This window comes from Austrofundulus limnaeus, unplaced genomic scaffold (assembly GCF_001266775.1).
Source record: "Austrofundulus limnaeus strain Quisiro unplaced genomic scaffold, Austrofundulus_limnaeus-1.0 Scaffold11, whole genome shotgun sequence".
NCBI lineage: Eukaryota > Metazoa > Chordata > Actinopteri > Cyprinodontiformes > Rivulidae > Austrofundulus > Austrofundulus limnaeus.
The window spans coordinates 2,244,291-2,259,565 of NW_013952413.1; the positions used below are offsets into that span (position 1 = coordinate 2,244,291).

The following is a 15,275-nucleotide window of genomic DNA, read 5'->3' on the forward strand; positions in this document are numbered from 1 at the left end:
GTTGTAATGTGACAAAATATGGAAAAGTTCAAGGGGTATGAATACTTTTGCAAACCACTGTATACATCTAGATACACCTTGTAGCTACTTATTGTCCAGACATCCATTTTTCCTTCATACCATTCATTTAAATGCCTTTTAATAAGATACTGGAGACGAAGCATCATTTCGTTTTGTTGTAACACCATAATGCTGTGAGTCTGACAAGTTTGGCCTTCTGTCTGATCTCATACCAGCTGATGTGTGCTCAAACTGGTTTGTCGTTTCCTCCTGCTGCTTCAGTCTATCCCAAAGCTGACTTTCCCCGGGGGGTTGCTGATCGGCTGCAGCCCAGGTTTTATGAACGTGCCGAAGATCAAAGGGACCCACACGGCTATGAAGAGTGGCATTCTGGCTGCTGAGGCCATCTTCCCYAAAGTTACAGCGAAGGAGCCGAACTCGGAGACAGCAGGTACAGAATTTAGACTCTACAGATCCGGACAGAAGCATCAGTTACTGATCTGTACATCATTTCCTCTGCTCCATCAGGGGTTGTAGCTCAGGTAAATGTAGAAGCAGAGGAACTAAACAAGACAAAAGCAKCATTTTAAAGTTGAAAATGAGGTAGGAGGATAAGGTTGCTGCTTCTCAGTATAGTCCCAAAACACCGGACTCCCCTTTAAAACAAAACACTTTTTAAATGCTGACTGAGAGGCACTGCCTGACATTTAGTGCAGTTTTTAAAATAATCAAAAATCCCCCGTTATCTTGATCTGCTCAATCAGCTGTGTAATGTTAGTTTTCAGAGCACAGACAGAATAAAAATAAATAATTTCCTGATTTATCTACTTTTTACTCTCATTTTATTCATAGGGCAAGTGAGTTTATCTGGCACTAATTTACTATTTTTTTTCCCATTTTCCCAAAACAAAATGCCAATGAGACAACCTGGTTCTGGTTGGTTTGCATACAAACAAATATTCCAGCAACATAACAGACATTTTTACATAAGGTCATAGTTGTTATTAACCTTATTTAAAGTATTCCGGGAGGAGGCCCCGAGGAAGACCCAGGACACGCTGGAGGGACTATGTCTCTCGGCTGGCCTGGGAACGCCTTGGAGTTCCCCCGGAGGAGCTGGAAGAAGTGGCTGGGGAGAGGGAGGTCTGGGCCTCCCTTCTGAAGCTGCTGCCCCCGCGACCCGACCCCGGATAGGCGGAAGAAAATGGATGGATGGATGGATGGAAAGTATTCCTATATATTCAGTTCCCTTTCAGTCATTTCACTCAGTACAACACACAGTTGTATATGGGCCTGGCTGAAGCCACCTCTAATCACATCTTTAGACCGGTGATGTGGTGACGTTGAACGTCGGGTAACAGGCTCCGCCTTCACCCTATAAGTGCGGAGTCACCAGCGTCATTGCTCAGTTCTATCGCCCTTCACCTCGCGATAGTCACCTCTAAACCTGAGCTCACATAGCTGCTGCTAGTTAGCTCAGCTTCTAAGGTTCTTAGGCTAGCTTTACTGGTGCTAACCGCGTTACCTGCTGGTTCGCGTGTCTGCCGCTCGATGCTACTTAAGTGACCTTTATTTTCTGCTGAAAATCTGTTTTGTGGTTCACGATGAGCACAAAACCACCTTCGAAGAAGCCGAAGTCTTCTGTTCGCCCCTGTCATCAATGGTTCAGCTTTAAGCTTCATGAGAAGGACCAGCATGAGGCCTGCCCAGCCTGCCTAGGAATCATTCACGCTCGACGGGCGCTTGTGGAGCCCGAGTCCTGCCGGGCCTGTGCCGGACTTTCGCGTCCYACACTGGAGAGGAGAGTGAAATTCTTGGAGAAAATGCTGGGGGGAAACAGCTGTTTTCCGACAAGACCCGCTGCTCTCCYAATCCAGCCAGACGGCTCAGTCCAACGAAGATGAGGGTTTGGCGATCGAAGCCCCCGCTGCTAGCTGGGCGGACCAGATGGAGCACAAGGCGGCCTCACCCGACATCGAGGGGGGTGAGACCCAGTTTCTACTGGATCTAAACCGAGAGGGTGGACCGGGATTCGTCCTTCTTGTCCCTGTGCCGCCGAGCTGCTGCTAAACTGGAGGTACAGTGGCCCGACCCCCCACCTGCTCAAAAGCCATCTAGGTTCGCAGGGTTTTATCTTCCGTCTGAACCGGCTGATGTGAAGCACCGTTTGCCTATGTTTCCAGACTTTGTGTCYGAGCTGACGTCTTCCTGGAGCAAACCGCTGTCCATCCGCGCCTTCGTGCCCAGACAGGGTCAGTACTTGGACGTGGAAGGGGCAGACCAAGCAGGCCTGGTGGGCATCCCTCCGATGGAGCCTTCTTTAGCCGCTTATTTGGCTCRYTRTCACAACCAGGGTGTGAGCGGGCCCACCCTGCTCCCTTCCAAGCCCTGCAGATTCTCTTCGGCACAGCTGGAGAAAAGCTACAAAGCCCATGGTAACACCGCCCATGTGCTGAGCTCCGTCACCGTGCTTCAGACCTACCAGGCCATGGCCTTGGCTGAACTGGCAGCTCAGATGCCGCAGGAAAAACCCCTTTAACCCCTGCTGAACGAGATCAGACTGGCGTCAGACCATATTCTGCGTGTGTCCCGCTGTGCAGCGCTGGCTCTGTGGAAAGGAATGGCTTCTACTGTGGTGGCGCAGAGGCACCTGTGGCTAACGCTCTCANTCACAACCAGGGTGTGAGCGGGCCCACCCTGCTCCCTTCCAAGCCCTGCAGATTCTCTTCGGCACAGCTGGAGAAAAGCTACAAAGCCCATGGTAACACCGCCCATGTGCTGAGCTCCGTCACCGTGCTTCAGACCTACCAGGCCATGGCCTTGGCTGAACTGGCAGCTCAGATGCCGCAGGAAAAACCCCTTTAACCCCTGCTGAACGAGATCAGACTGGCGTCAGACCATATTCTGCGTGTGTCCCGCTGTGCAGCGCTGGCTCTGTGGAAAGGAATGGCTTCTACTGTGGTGGCGCAGAGGCACCTGTGGCTAACGCTCTCAAACGTTCCCGACAAGGACAGAGCGGCCTACTTGGATGAACCGATAACGCCTACAGGACTGTTTGGTCAAGTGCTTGACGTCATCCAAACCAAATTTTAACAGAGGAAGAAGCAGGCTGAGGCACTTAGCTGCATCATCCCCAGATGCGACGCGAGGCCCGAGGCCCCGAGCACATCCAGGTCTGRGTCTCATCCTCCTCCATTCAAGAAGGCAGCGACACCCGGGACTTCAAAGGCCCAGTCCGCCGAATCTTCCAGCAAGCCGCAGCCTCCCCGACAATCGGCATGGAGCAAAGGCCCCCTCCGAGTCAGTAGGACAGTTCAGCGGCTCGGAAGAAGAAGTCATAGTCCTCCTAACAGCAGGACTGTCTTCACAGGGACTTCAKAAACAGAGAGACAATGTTCAGCTGCAGTTGAAAAGACATTTAAATGTTTGTGTTTCAGAAAACGGCCCCAAGAGGTAAAGCTCTTTCTAGACAAAGATTCTCTCACTGGATTGTAGAGGCCATCTTGCTAGAATATAGCAGCAAAAACCTTCCAATCCCTCTTGGAGTTAAAGCTCACTCCACCAGGGGTGTAGCGGCATCTTGGGCCCTTTTTAAAGGGGTACCTGTGAGAGACATTTGTGCCGCGTCCAGCTGGGCCTCACCAAACACATTTGCACTATTTTACAGCCTGAATGTAAAAGCACCTTCGGTGGCTCATTCTGTACTTTCTGCCAGGTCCAAAGCTCTGCATTAGTACAGTACTCAGGCGCACTACTTAACTCAGGTCTGATACTGCTCTGCGGGGCGCTTTGACAAGTCCCATATACAACTGTGTTGTACTGAGTGAAATGACTGAAAAGGAACGTAAGGTTATGAATATAACCACGGTTCCTTGAAGGAATGGAACAAAGTACAACACTTTGTTGGCCCCACATCACAAAAGGCTCGGTGAAGGGCGGTATCTAACTGAGCAATGACGCTGGTGACTCCGAACTTATAGGGTAAAGGCGGAGCCTGTCACCCGACGTTCAACGTCAACTTCAGCCAGGCCCATATACAACTGTGTGTTGTACTTCGTTCCATTCCTTCAAGGAACCGTGGTTATATTTATAACCTTACGTTTTTTCACTTCAAACTTGCGTAGTTGCCATCAAAAGTCAGAACACCTGAGATTTAAACTTGTGAGAATTTATCAGGGATCAAACAGGCGCAGTGCTTTGTGCTGCGGGTGGATCAATCAAAAAACCCTAAGGTTAGAACATTTCAATCCAAACTCTTTGAAAGATTCATGACGTGTTTGTTCATTTAGTGCTGGTCAGCAAATTTAGCATGAGCGCTTCTAATCTTCTAATCGAGCTGCACAGTTGTGAAAGATGCTAATTTATGTGCAGCGATCTGAAATTATTTAGCTCTAAAGCCTTATTTTTGTTTCGTCAGCGAAAAACTTTTACCTGGTGGTGTGTGGTGGTGGTGTGGGGGTAAACAAACATTTTCACACGGTGGAAATGATGCGGTCGACCTCTGAGAGTTCTAACTCTTTGTTAAACGACTGCATGTCTTTAGGTCTCCATGTGCCTGAGTACAGTGAGAACTTGAAGAAGTCTTGGGTGTGGAAAGAGCTGTACTCTGTGAGGAACATCAGGCCGTCCTTCCACAACCCCTTCGGTCTGTACGGCGGCATGATTTACACTGGGATTTTCTACTGGATCTTGCGAGGAAAAGAGCCGTGGACACTCAAACACAGTGGTGAGTAAACAGCACAGAGCAGAACTATTGTATAGAGGTGTTCAAGTTTCAACTATTTTCTTTTTATTATTTTTTTACCTCAGTAGTATGGAGGACCGAAACTGTCATAATTAGAAATAAATCTGAAATATAATTCAATTTTTATAATTTATTTATAATTTAATTGACCTTCATAATTATTTTTCCAGCTTAGTTACAATAAAATGTATATATTAGCACCTAATTTCGATTTTACTGTTTWAAAAAAAAACATAGGTGGGCGGTCTTTCTTGTAAGGCAAGGAAGAAAACCCTTAGCTGTACCTTTGTTTTAAAKAAAACTTTAAGCTAAGCAGAGGCAGCACAAGCATGTACAGTAAATCTGCACATGGTTCCTGCTCCTTCCTGTCTATCGACCAATAGGAGAGGAGCTGATACAAGAAGGACCGCCCACCTTATTTGCATAACGAGGCAGAAATGCATAAGTTAAAGTAAAAACAGGAGATGGAGAAATGTAAAAGAAACACATGGAAATAATAAACTTGTGGCAAAAATTCTGAAAAAAATATTTAAATATAAACATTTAAGAGACAAATGCATCAAATAAAAGGAAAAACAAAAAAATATATATTTTTAAAAACTGTAAAATTTAAATTAAGTACTAAAATATATAATTTATTGGAACTAAGCTGGAAAAATAAATAGGAAGGTCAATTAAATTATAAAATGAGGTAAAGTTCCCTTTTTTATTTAATTGGTACATTTTAAGTGTTGTTTATTCATTTATATATTTCTGCTTTTATTTCTAACTATGACAGTTTTGGTCCTCCATACAGTAGCAGGGACAGACAAAAATATTATTAGCAGAAACCTCATGTTTGGTCACTATCAATGGAAAAAAGGCCCTAAAATTGAATGAAATGTAGCAGAAATAAATCCACACTTGTGCTCTATGTGTGGCAGGTTTGGATGCACACCAGCTGAAACCAGCTAAAGACTGTACGCCCATCGAGTACCCCAAGCCCGACGGCAAGATTAGCTTTGACCTGCTGTCGTCTGTGGCCCTGAGTGGCACCAACCACGAGGGAGACCAGCCTCCACACCTGACCTTAAAGGACGACAGCGTCCCGGTTGCCAGGAACCTGGCTGTGTATGATGGACCTGAGCAGCGCTTCTGCCCCGCAGGTAACCCCATCCCACTGTTCAAAGAGCATTACAACTCCCAAGCTTTTCAGCTGCAGAGAAAAAAAATCATCTTCTGCTCATAATGTCGCAAACTGTGTGCTGTTCTTTTGTCATGAGCAGAATCAGTGCGATATTTAACCTAAAYAGAAATAAAGCTTGTAAGTAAACAATTATTGGTTGTTTATTTTGTAGACAGATAGAAAATAATGAGCAGATTTAAGAAATGTAATTTTGTAATTCGTTTTGCAAACTACAATCTTCTATAMTCAAATGATTCTGTGACTGAGAAAAGCAATTATTCTGTTTATAAAACAAAACATTTTAGCCAGAGATGAGAAAATAATAGGATTATAACTACAGTGTTGAAATAGTAATTATAATAAAAATGCACAAACAACTGTTTATCTTAATCAAATCAAATTCCTTTCCTTTCTGTGTGAAACAAAACAGCAGGATCTCACAGATTTAAAAACTAAACATGGATTATAATTTACCAATTTATCAAGATGGCTGTTTCTGCTCATCAATATGATTGTTTCCTGGTAATAAGGGCTGCAGGAAATCAGGAGAACCTGCAGTAACAGTGCCTAATACTGCGATGATGATATGACTTAGAATAAATGAAAAAAAAACTACTTAAGTATGCAAAAAAATAAATAAAATAATACATCATTTCCGTTACAACATAACAGTGATTATGATTTGATGTGGTTTCTCTGGTCCTTTGTTTATCAGACTGATGCTGACAAAACACATAAATGCAAACATTAAAGCCAACCATTTATTGCAGTTTATACAGTTGTTTGTGATATGCCTKTTGGRTGTTATTGCYATGACGATATATTTGCGATARAATGGTCTATGGCAYTGGTTCCCAAAGTTGGGCTCAGGACCCTACCATGAGTCATGACAGACCTAAAGAGGGTCCTCAATCTCCAAAAATCAAATTACATGTAAAACAAATCTTCCCTAATAACGTGTTTTTCCTATATTGTTACAAATTAATGCAAAATGTGTATCTTAAAGTGCCTGTGATGTGCYTACCCTTCAAATACAAAAGTCAAAGAAAACATCTTTATATTTAAGAAACAGCATAATACACGTGATTTTTACCCATTTTTTAAATAACTGGCCTAATTTATTTTAAATTAGACTCTGCCAAAGTGAAACAGGAAGTGACATCAAAGGGGAACTCCCCAGTCTTTGTTTACTGAAACAATACTATTCAAATTCCGACTCTTCTTCATCTCTTACTGATAGGGACTGAAAATAATCTAATCTAATAATCAGATTATTCTCTACAGTCTGTGTTGTCGYCCATTGTATCAATGCTCTGTTCACATTCAGACATTCCCCTTTGAATCACTTCCTGTTACTGTACAGAAGAATATCTCAACAACTGTTCATCTCAGCGGAGCAATTTTTTTCTGATATTTTATCAATGTTATCTTTCCAAAAATGCATTTATATTTATTACAAACAATTGATGTCATAGGCACTTTAATAAAACAAGGTAGAACTCAATGTCAAAGCATGGACTGGGATGCCTCTGCCTACTCCTGAGCCATCTGCATCGAAAACAACTGGGCATATCGTTACCTTTTTACCTCCTATTTTTGGACTTAAATATTCTTAAAAGTATGTAACTATATCATCAATGTCTAAACATGACTTCCTCTTTGATACCATATCATTTAACCATTTATTTAATTTGTACTATCAAGGAATTTGTAAAGAAAATTAAATAAAATTTATATTACCYATCATGATAAATGACCTTGACCTTTGACTCCCAAATCTAATTAGACTGAGTACTACCCTATTGGCATTACTGTGCTTATTTATAAGTAAATATATAATTTCATTCAGGAGATATCGTGCACACAAGGCCACCCGTGACGGACCGACACCGCACTAACACACAGACCGACAGAACAGTCTGCCTCTGGCCCCCAGTGGGCGGAGTCATAATAAAAAACAAAATACTATTTGTGTTGTAGTTACTAGAACCTTGTTTAATAGTCATCAATATAATGTATACCTAAATCAACATAATTTGGGGCCTAGGCTGTTATTGTGTTTGGAAAACACTGACCTAAAGTCTTTCTGCTCTAAACTTAAAGGTTTTGCTTTGTATGTTAAAAAAAACTTCACGGCAAAACATTTTGTTCCTTACAATTTCAAACACTAAAACGATTGAGACAATGTGAAAACTATGAAGAATTAATTCTGTATGTATTCATTAAAGGCTGAGTTTACTTTTTATGCAGCTGGAATCATTTTCTTTTAAAAGATTCTATTTTAAAGTGCAGAAAGTGTGAAACTTGATTTGTTTGTGGATTATCTGATTATCTGAAAGCTTCTTTTTATGCTGCTTAAACACATAAATGATCAAAGTAACTGAAGACTAGATTTCTAACTACGTGCATTATGTTAATTATCAGGGATTTTAATGTTTTTTTTTACAAGTTATATAAAGACTAATCCTCAGTAGGAAAATCTTTGTTCTTTCAAAGCTGCTATCATCACAACACCATCATGTCAGAAACTCTGTGAGGCTTTTTAAAATTATTGTTCTCTTAGTTTTTTTTTACTCCATTCAGAAAGCCCCTTTTCAAACACAAATGTAGCTCAAAATGCTTCACAAAGGAAGTTGATAAAACATTTTTTAGTCTGTTTCCTGATCAGTTCACCATCAAGAGCTTAAATATCTGCCACATTGTTCATTTGTGTATCATGTTCTTAAGCATTAAAAGTTCTTTGGAAGAAATAACAGATGGTTTTATTTTGCAATCAGTGGCTCGTTGTGTTATTTTAGAAAAAACCCTCAAGAAATCAGATGTCGGGGTTTGTATTGTGGGCGGCAAAGTTTCATTTTTTGGGAGGGAAAATAAAAAACGAAAATGATCATCCTCAGAAACTTGAAGCTACATCCACAMTGATCTGCTGTTGAATGGTTTATTAGATTAAAATCTGTTCCAATCGATTAACTGATAAGATCCGCCGGCACATTACTATATTATGATAATTAATATGTATACACCACATTTTATTTTCTTAAAATGACAGTCGGAGTTCTGAGTCCTGGAGAGCAGATTAGGGTATTTATGTTCCCACCACACAGTCCAGGTAGACCCGTTTCCTCCGAGTTAAAAAAAAATCTGTCGTTTTAGCCACAGAGAGAACAGGAAGGCAGCAAAAAGTGAAGAATCAGAGAAAAATCGTTATTTCTAAACGTAAATAAATTCTCATAATAATAAACAAAAGTTTTGCATCTAAAAATCATATTTTATTCATTTCATGTTTTCCCCCATTCAGCAGCCTCATGTGGATTTCTGTTTGGTTGTATTTTATAACAATTTCAAGTTTAATAATGTGAGAAATCCACTTTTTTTTTTAGTTTATTCTATTTAATACAGCTGGCAAAATCAATTGAAATATATTGATCTGCTCCATTTTTTATGTCAGCGTATTATAAAAGATTAAACCTTCATGTTATGGAAAGACCCACACGAGAAAACTCAGGCTGCTTATCAATTAATTCATTAGGTGATTGATACGATCAATCAACTTTAGTTTAATTCGTTAATCAATAACTTGCATCAATAATCTCTGAACTGTCGTCTAACTTGACTTCTTGTCACACATCAACTCTTCCAGGTGTCTACGAGTACGTTCCCGTGGAGTCGGGAGATGGGATGAGATTACAGATTAACGCTCAGAACTGCGTCCACTGCAAGACCTGCGACATCAAGGACCCGAGCCAGAACATAAACTGGGTCGTTCCCGAGGGCGGCGGTGGACCTGCTTACAACGGAATGTGATATTTTGTTGAAGGATTATAGTGTTTTACATTCAGGGCAACAGAACTGTTTTCAAACGTGCCTAAAGGTTATGATATTTTTAAGTGCGGTTGAGGGTACAAGAATTATCACCCAGTTAATTTAAAGAATGTTTTCAGGTTTGAGATGTGGGACCGGTGTAAAATGCAGGACCATGCTGTCAGCTGGGGGCGTTTTAATTTATCAAAGTGGCTTCTGTTGTTGTTTTATTAGGAGGAATACTTGATCAACAGCAATGGTTTATGTGAATGTTGTAAAATTAAACGAGCTGTTTAAATGTTAACTAACTATTAATGGCAGAAATAATTTAACAGCTTGTAACATAAATATTGTACAAAGACACAGTAATTAATAAAAAAAAAACACTTGAGTTATTCAGTGCTTTATTGACCAGTAAAAACATAAATAACATGGATGTAATGTGTGAGGTCCAAAGTTTCAAAACTCCAAACATATGATTCAACAGAAACAACTTTGCTTTTTTGGCTTTAAAGCTCCAGAATGAAGGCCAGCGTTGATCCAGTTCAGCAGCAGTAGGATCAGACATGCAAAAAGCTTCCATGATAACAACAGAAAGGTCTCGGGTGGAAAACATGAGGAACAATCAGATGTGCAGCATTTTCTCCTGACTTCCTACTGCAGAGGTAACMTCATGATAAATGTTCAGGCAAACATTTTGGCATAGATTTTCTTTTCCCTCTCCTTCTCTTCTTGGATTTTATGCTGGACTTTCTTCATCTCATTGATGATGGCTGTTAAAAGAAAATGGTTTTAGTTTTTTTTTCTTTTTTTTGGGCAGAAGTTGAGAATCAAACTCATCTTTTTACTATAAGAAAAATTCAGTTTTTTAGTTCTTTTTTTGTCTCTTTTCTTCTGGATGCTGAAAGTCCAAAAAACTTCTGCCTAAAACATCCAGAGTCCAAGACTGGAAAAAATAAAATAAAAAAGCTACAAACTTGCACAGATCAGGAAGTGTCCCATTTCTGAGGTGTATAAAGAATAAAGCAGCTACAGTAGGTGTCCTGTTAACTCAGTCTTATCCTGAAACTAACCTGGTCTATTTTATTACAATTCCATAACATRTGTCTATTTTTGAAATGATTTGTCTAATTAAACAAGCTGGTTCTAATTTGATTGATTTGGATTTTGTGTTTTCTTTTTGTATAGTGCCAGGCAATGACTTTTATTTCGATGTGGAGCTATATAAGCGAACTGTTTCCTATCTTAATTTTTAAAAATGTACATTAATCTGCATAAAAATGAAAAGTTCAAACATGAAGTTCAGTTCTTCATGATAAGAAAATACAAGGTTTAGTTAAGAGGAAAAAAAAGTAAAATCTCACCTTTATCCTCTGGAGCAACTTCCTGAGCTTTTTTCAGATCAGTCTGTAGAGAAAATAAATAGATAAAAAATAAAACATCACTTTCCTCTGCTAAAGAAAATCAATTCTGATGTTTTTCCACTTGTTTACTTAAAGACAAGAAAGGACATGAACATTTTGAGGAATTGATTTGTTTCTGTCTTCAAGAAAAACTTTTTTTTGAAACCTAAAAGGTATTTATTGCAAAATATGAAATCAATCACAAAAATATATCCTATATGCTGTGATGCAGGTCATAATTTACAGTAAACAAAGCGCTTTGCTACATCTGCCATGAATCAGGCMGAAGCTGGAGAAACATGACCGACCTGTAAACAAATGAGGTGCAACTGGACAAGTGTAGAACCTCTGGGATAACGAGTCAACTAGTTGCTAATTACCAAAAACTGCAACATGAATTAATTWTTTAATTCAATTATTATATCAAGGACCAAGCAGAGCAGTTGAAAACCAGAATTTGGCATTCAAACAGCTTAACCTTTGACCTATTTCCAATAACTTCAGCTGTTTCTGTAGCTAAATAAACTCATATAGGAGTTGGTATCCGGTCACAAATTCTGGTTACAYTTATTTAATTTAAATACATATTAACCGCTGATATGGAAATAATGTGTTAATTAGGTTGATTGCTTTTTGGAATATTTTTGTCAAATCTTCATGACTTTGCAATAAGTACCTTGAACTATGAGAGAGTTTAATGAAGTTACCATGGCTTTGTTGTATTCCTTCAGTCCCTGCCAGGCCTGGGCCCTTCGGAAAAGTGCCTTAGCGTTTGATTGGTTCAGTTCAAGAGCCTGCAATAGAAATTACATTTCTGCTTATCATATGTAGGTGAATTCATTTAAAAGCCTCAAACTGATCAGGCAAAAATCACTGCAGATAAGAATATATGGATCTGCATGTAAAATGTGTCAATACGAGGCTGATTATATCCTCTTTAAAGGAAGTTTATGTAAGTAGATGTTTCATGGTATATTAAAATCATGTTTAAAAGAACAATATTTAACTGGAATAACACTTCTTATTTTCTTGGATGTCACACATCCCAACAGTGAAAACAAAGTTCCAGGATGCAGCTCTCAGGATTTAAGATATAGAAAGGAAAAATCAATCTGGTTGTTTGCTTCAGCCACCAAATACAAACTGTTTGTAGTAAATATTGACTTTGCAGTGAGAGGTAGCATTCACAAAGCAAATAATGTAAAGTTCTAGGATTTCAGAAACAACAACTCACGTTAGAGGGCAATCACTACAGTAAAGATTGGTTTTGTTCAGACCTCATTGCAGCTGTCCAGAGCTTCCTGCCACAGCTGCATCTTCAGTTTACAAGCAGCTGTGTTCAGYAAGCAGCTGAGGACTGTGGGCTCCAGCTTCTTTTGTGCCTCCTCCTCCAGTTGATCTCCACACATCTCCAAGTACCTGAATTAACACAAAAACAAGGAAAAAAGTTTACCACCAACATTAAAAAACATAACTTGTTGGTTTTTTTTTTTTGAGTTGCATTCATTGTTAAGTAGAGAAGTTAAGTGTGTGCTTGTTTTGGCTGTTAAAAATATATACTTATTTACGTGTGAACATGAAACTAACATTTCTTGCAACAAGAACTTACTTTAAACACTCAGTGTTTGTACTTTAAGTGTATGCAAATGAAATRGTTCATTTCACGGCTGCTTTCAAAGCGTGCAGCTCAAACGGTCTCTGAGGATGGCTGTGACTGAGAGTAAAGCACAAGTTCAGACTTATTTGAACTTACCTGACAGCTTTAGRGTATTTGTTGACAGCAGCTTTCCAGTCTTGATTCTTAAAAAGTTTGTTTCCAATATTCTTCACGTCTTCAGCGACTGACAGAACTTTGTCGACCTATTAAATAAAAACAATTTGTTACTTGTCCAGGGAAACTTGTCTCATGCAGTTTTCTCCTCAGATGAACTTGGACAAAACTGATTTGAAAACTACACGTGGAAACAAAAACAAACTAGAGAATTTTCATTTCCTATGAAATGCAGTGTGAATGCTTAATGCTTGTGCTGAAAAACTAAAAATGCTGAAACTAGCCTAAAAATCAGCTAAAACAGAAAGCAAGCGTTTGCTGAATTAAGCAGATAAAAAGCTAAAATTATAATAAAAAGGTGAATTTGAAAAATCAAAAAACAATAGCTGAAATTAGCAGAAAGCAGCTGAAAGATGCACAAAAAAGTTAATAGCAGAAAATCTCAACAACATAGCAGAAAAATGTTAATCTGCTAAAAAGTAGCTGAAACAGAAAGCAAACATTTGCTGAATTAAGCAGAAAAAAGCAAAAATTATCATTAAAAAGGTGAATTTGAAAAAACTGAAATTAGCTAAAATGTAGATAAAAAAAACTAACAGCTGAAATTAGTAGAAAGAAGCACAAAAATGTTGAAAATAGCAGAAAATCTTGATAAAAGCTGAAAAAATTAAATCCGCTAAATAGAAGCTGAAATTAGCACAAAGTTTTGAAAACAGAATAATAAAAAAGGTAAAAAGTACAGTTAAGCTTCTTAAATATTTTTGTAGGGTTTTAAGGATGTTGAAGATGACTCCATTRGTTTTCAATGAGAAAAACATGGACAAAAAAGCTAAATATCCCATGAAGTACAAACTACTGAAATACCAAAACTCATAGCCAGAATGTCCTGAAGGAGCTGAACGTTTAGAAATATGAACTGTTAAAATAGAACAAAAATTGTGGAATGAGTTACGTACCAAAAAATGTACAGAAGAAAAGTTGATCTCATTCTGTGAATGCTTGTCACACAATTATATTAATATTTTTTTAAAATGGAGTTTTAGACTAATGAAGATTTAAAAAACCTAAGGCAATTCTTGTTTTTAAACTTTTTTGTTGCTTTGCAGAGGACAACTTTTAGTTTTGGAGAGTAAGGAGACTATGATCACCAAAACCTTCTAAGCAGTAAAATCTTTCACATAAACAGATTATGCACACAAGATCACAGATGCACACAATGTCCAGGGGACAAGCCTGAACTTATTTAGCAGCTGTTTCTTCTGCTTCCAGTGATTCCTGATCTAAATCCATCCTTGAACTTGATAATAAAATTTGTATCTGTCCTCTCAGCTGACTCTGTATAAAAGCAGCAAGCTTGTTTCCAGAAATGGCACAGCGGTCCTCCAGGAGCTGATTGATGTTTTCTGCCAATGTCCTCACAGATCAAACACCTCCCTGATTCTTACATCTTTAAAGTCCATGTCAGAGTCCTCGGGGAAGTCTGGGTGGGCATCTCCTGTTCCATCAATGGGTGCGGCGCCCCAGCTGTCCCCGTCCTTATGCTCGCCGCAGTCGCCTACGACACAAGGCTGATAAGGCAGAAACATTGAAGAACTCATGCAATCATTTTCTTTCACAGTGAAATACGCTCAGTTAACAGTGTAATAAATYCTCAGAGGCTGAAGGTTTTCAACTCAAACTCATTTTAAACTGAAACTCGGCAGGTTTAAAGAGGGTTTACCTTCATGGGTGTATCATCTGTAGTCTCAACGGACTCCAGCATTTTTACAATCCCCATCCCCTTTAACACTTGTCCAAAGACCACATGTTTCCCATCCAGGTGTGGCGTTGGTACAGTAGTGATGAAGAACTGGGAACCGTTGGTGTTTGGCCCGGCATTGGCCATGCTCAGCAGACCCACTTTGTCATGCTACAGAAGGAAGAAAAGCACCAAACGGTAAACCAGAGCTATTCAACTATTTACCYTATTTTTCGGACTATAAGCTGCGACTTTTTTCCTGAACTTTGAACCATGCGGCTTATAGTTCGGTGCGGCTTATACATGGATTTTGTCCTTCAGCCACTGGGGGACTCTTATGCTCCATTTGATTCAACCACTCGCTTCAAAAAAAGAAAGGAAAAAAAAGAAAAAAGCAATTGCTTCCAGAGCCGACTGTTGACCAGGAAGCAGCGATTTAAAGATAGTCAHRGSCCAAAAACTCATAAAAGGGGATAAAACAGACATTTTTCACGGTGGAATCTGACTGATAAAAACTTTGGAGCTTAATCCAGGACCAGTTTGTGGATAAATGTCGAGTGAAGAGCTGCTGACTTTTTTTTTCTTCATTGTACTCCCCGGGGAAGAAATCCCATGCAGTGACGTTTGCTGGAGCAGGAGGGCTATCCCACCAC

General features: G+C 39.5%; 2 protein-coding genes and 1 long non-coding RNA gene across 3 annotated transcripts in view; 2 read left to right on the forward strand and 1 right to left on the reverse strand.

Annotated features, from left to right (window-relative positions):
• The window catches only part of etfdh (electron transfer flavoprotein dehydrogenase), a gene marked incomplete at its 5' end in the record, with an annotated part of 24,175 nt that extends 14,074 nt beyond the window's left edge, over positions 1-10,101 (forward strand). Inside the window, 4 exon segments of the mRNA XM_014001988.1 lie at positions 283-451; positions 4,544-4,726; positions 5,668-5,889; positions 9,550-10,101. Coding sequence (XP_013857442.1) covers positions 283-451; positions 4,544-4,726; positions 5,668-5,889; positions 9,550-9,713 — 738 coding nt within the window.
• ppid (peptidylprolyl isomerase D) overlaps positions 10,098-15,275 on the reverse strand; it is an 8,543-nt gene continuing 3,365 nt past the window's right edge. The window contains exons 4-10 of the mRNA XM_014001990.1: positions 14,605-14,793; positions 14,330-14,452; positions 12,867-12,973; positions 12,391-12,532; positions 11,821-11,907; positions 11,075-11,117; positions 10,098-10,483 (exon numbers count right to left, since the gene is read on the reverse strand). Of these exons, the coding sequence (XP_013857444.1) occupies positions 10,395-10,483; positions 11,075-11,117; positions 11,821-11,907; positions 12,391-12,532; positions 12,867-12,973; positions 14,330-14,452; positions 14,605-14,793 (780 nt within the window). The 3' untranslated portion in view covers positions 10,098-10,394. The remainder of the gene's footprint in view (positions 10,484-11,074; positions 11,118-11,820; positions 11,908-12,390; positions 12,533-12,866; positions 12,974-14,329; positions 14,453-14,604; positions 14,794-15,275) is intronic.
• Positions 14,734-15,275, forward strand: part of LOC106513262 (uncharacterized) — a 9,890-nt gene continuing 9,348 nt past the window's right edge. The window contains exon 1 of the long non-coding RNA XR_001309765.1: positions 14,734-14,820. This is a non-coding gene — a long non-coding RNA (uncharacterized LOC106513262). The remainder of the gene's footprint in view (positions 14,821-15,275) is intronic.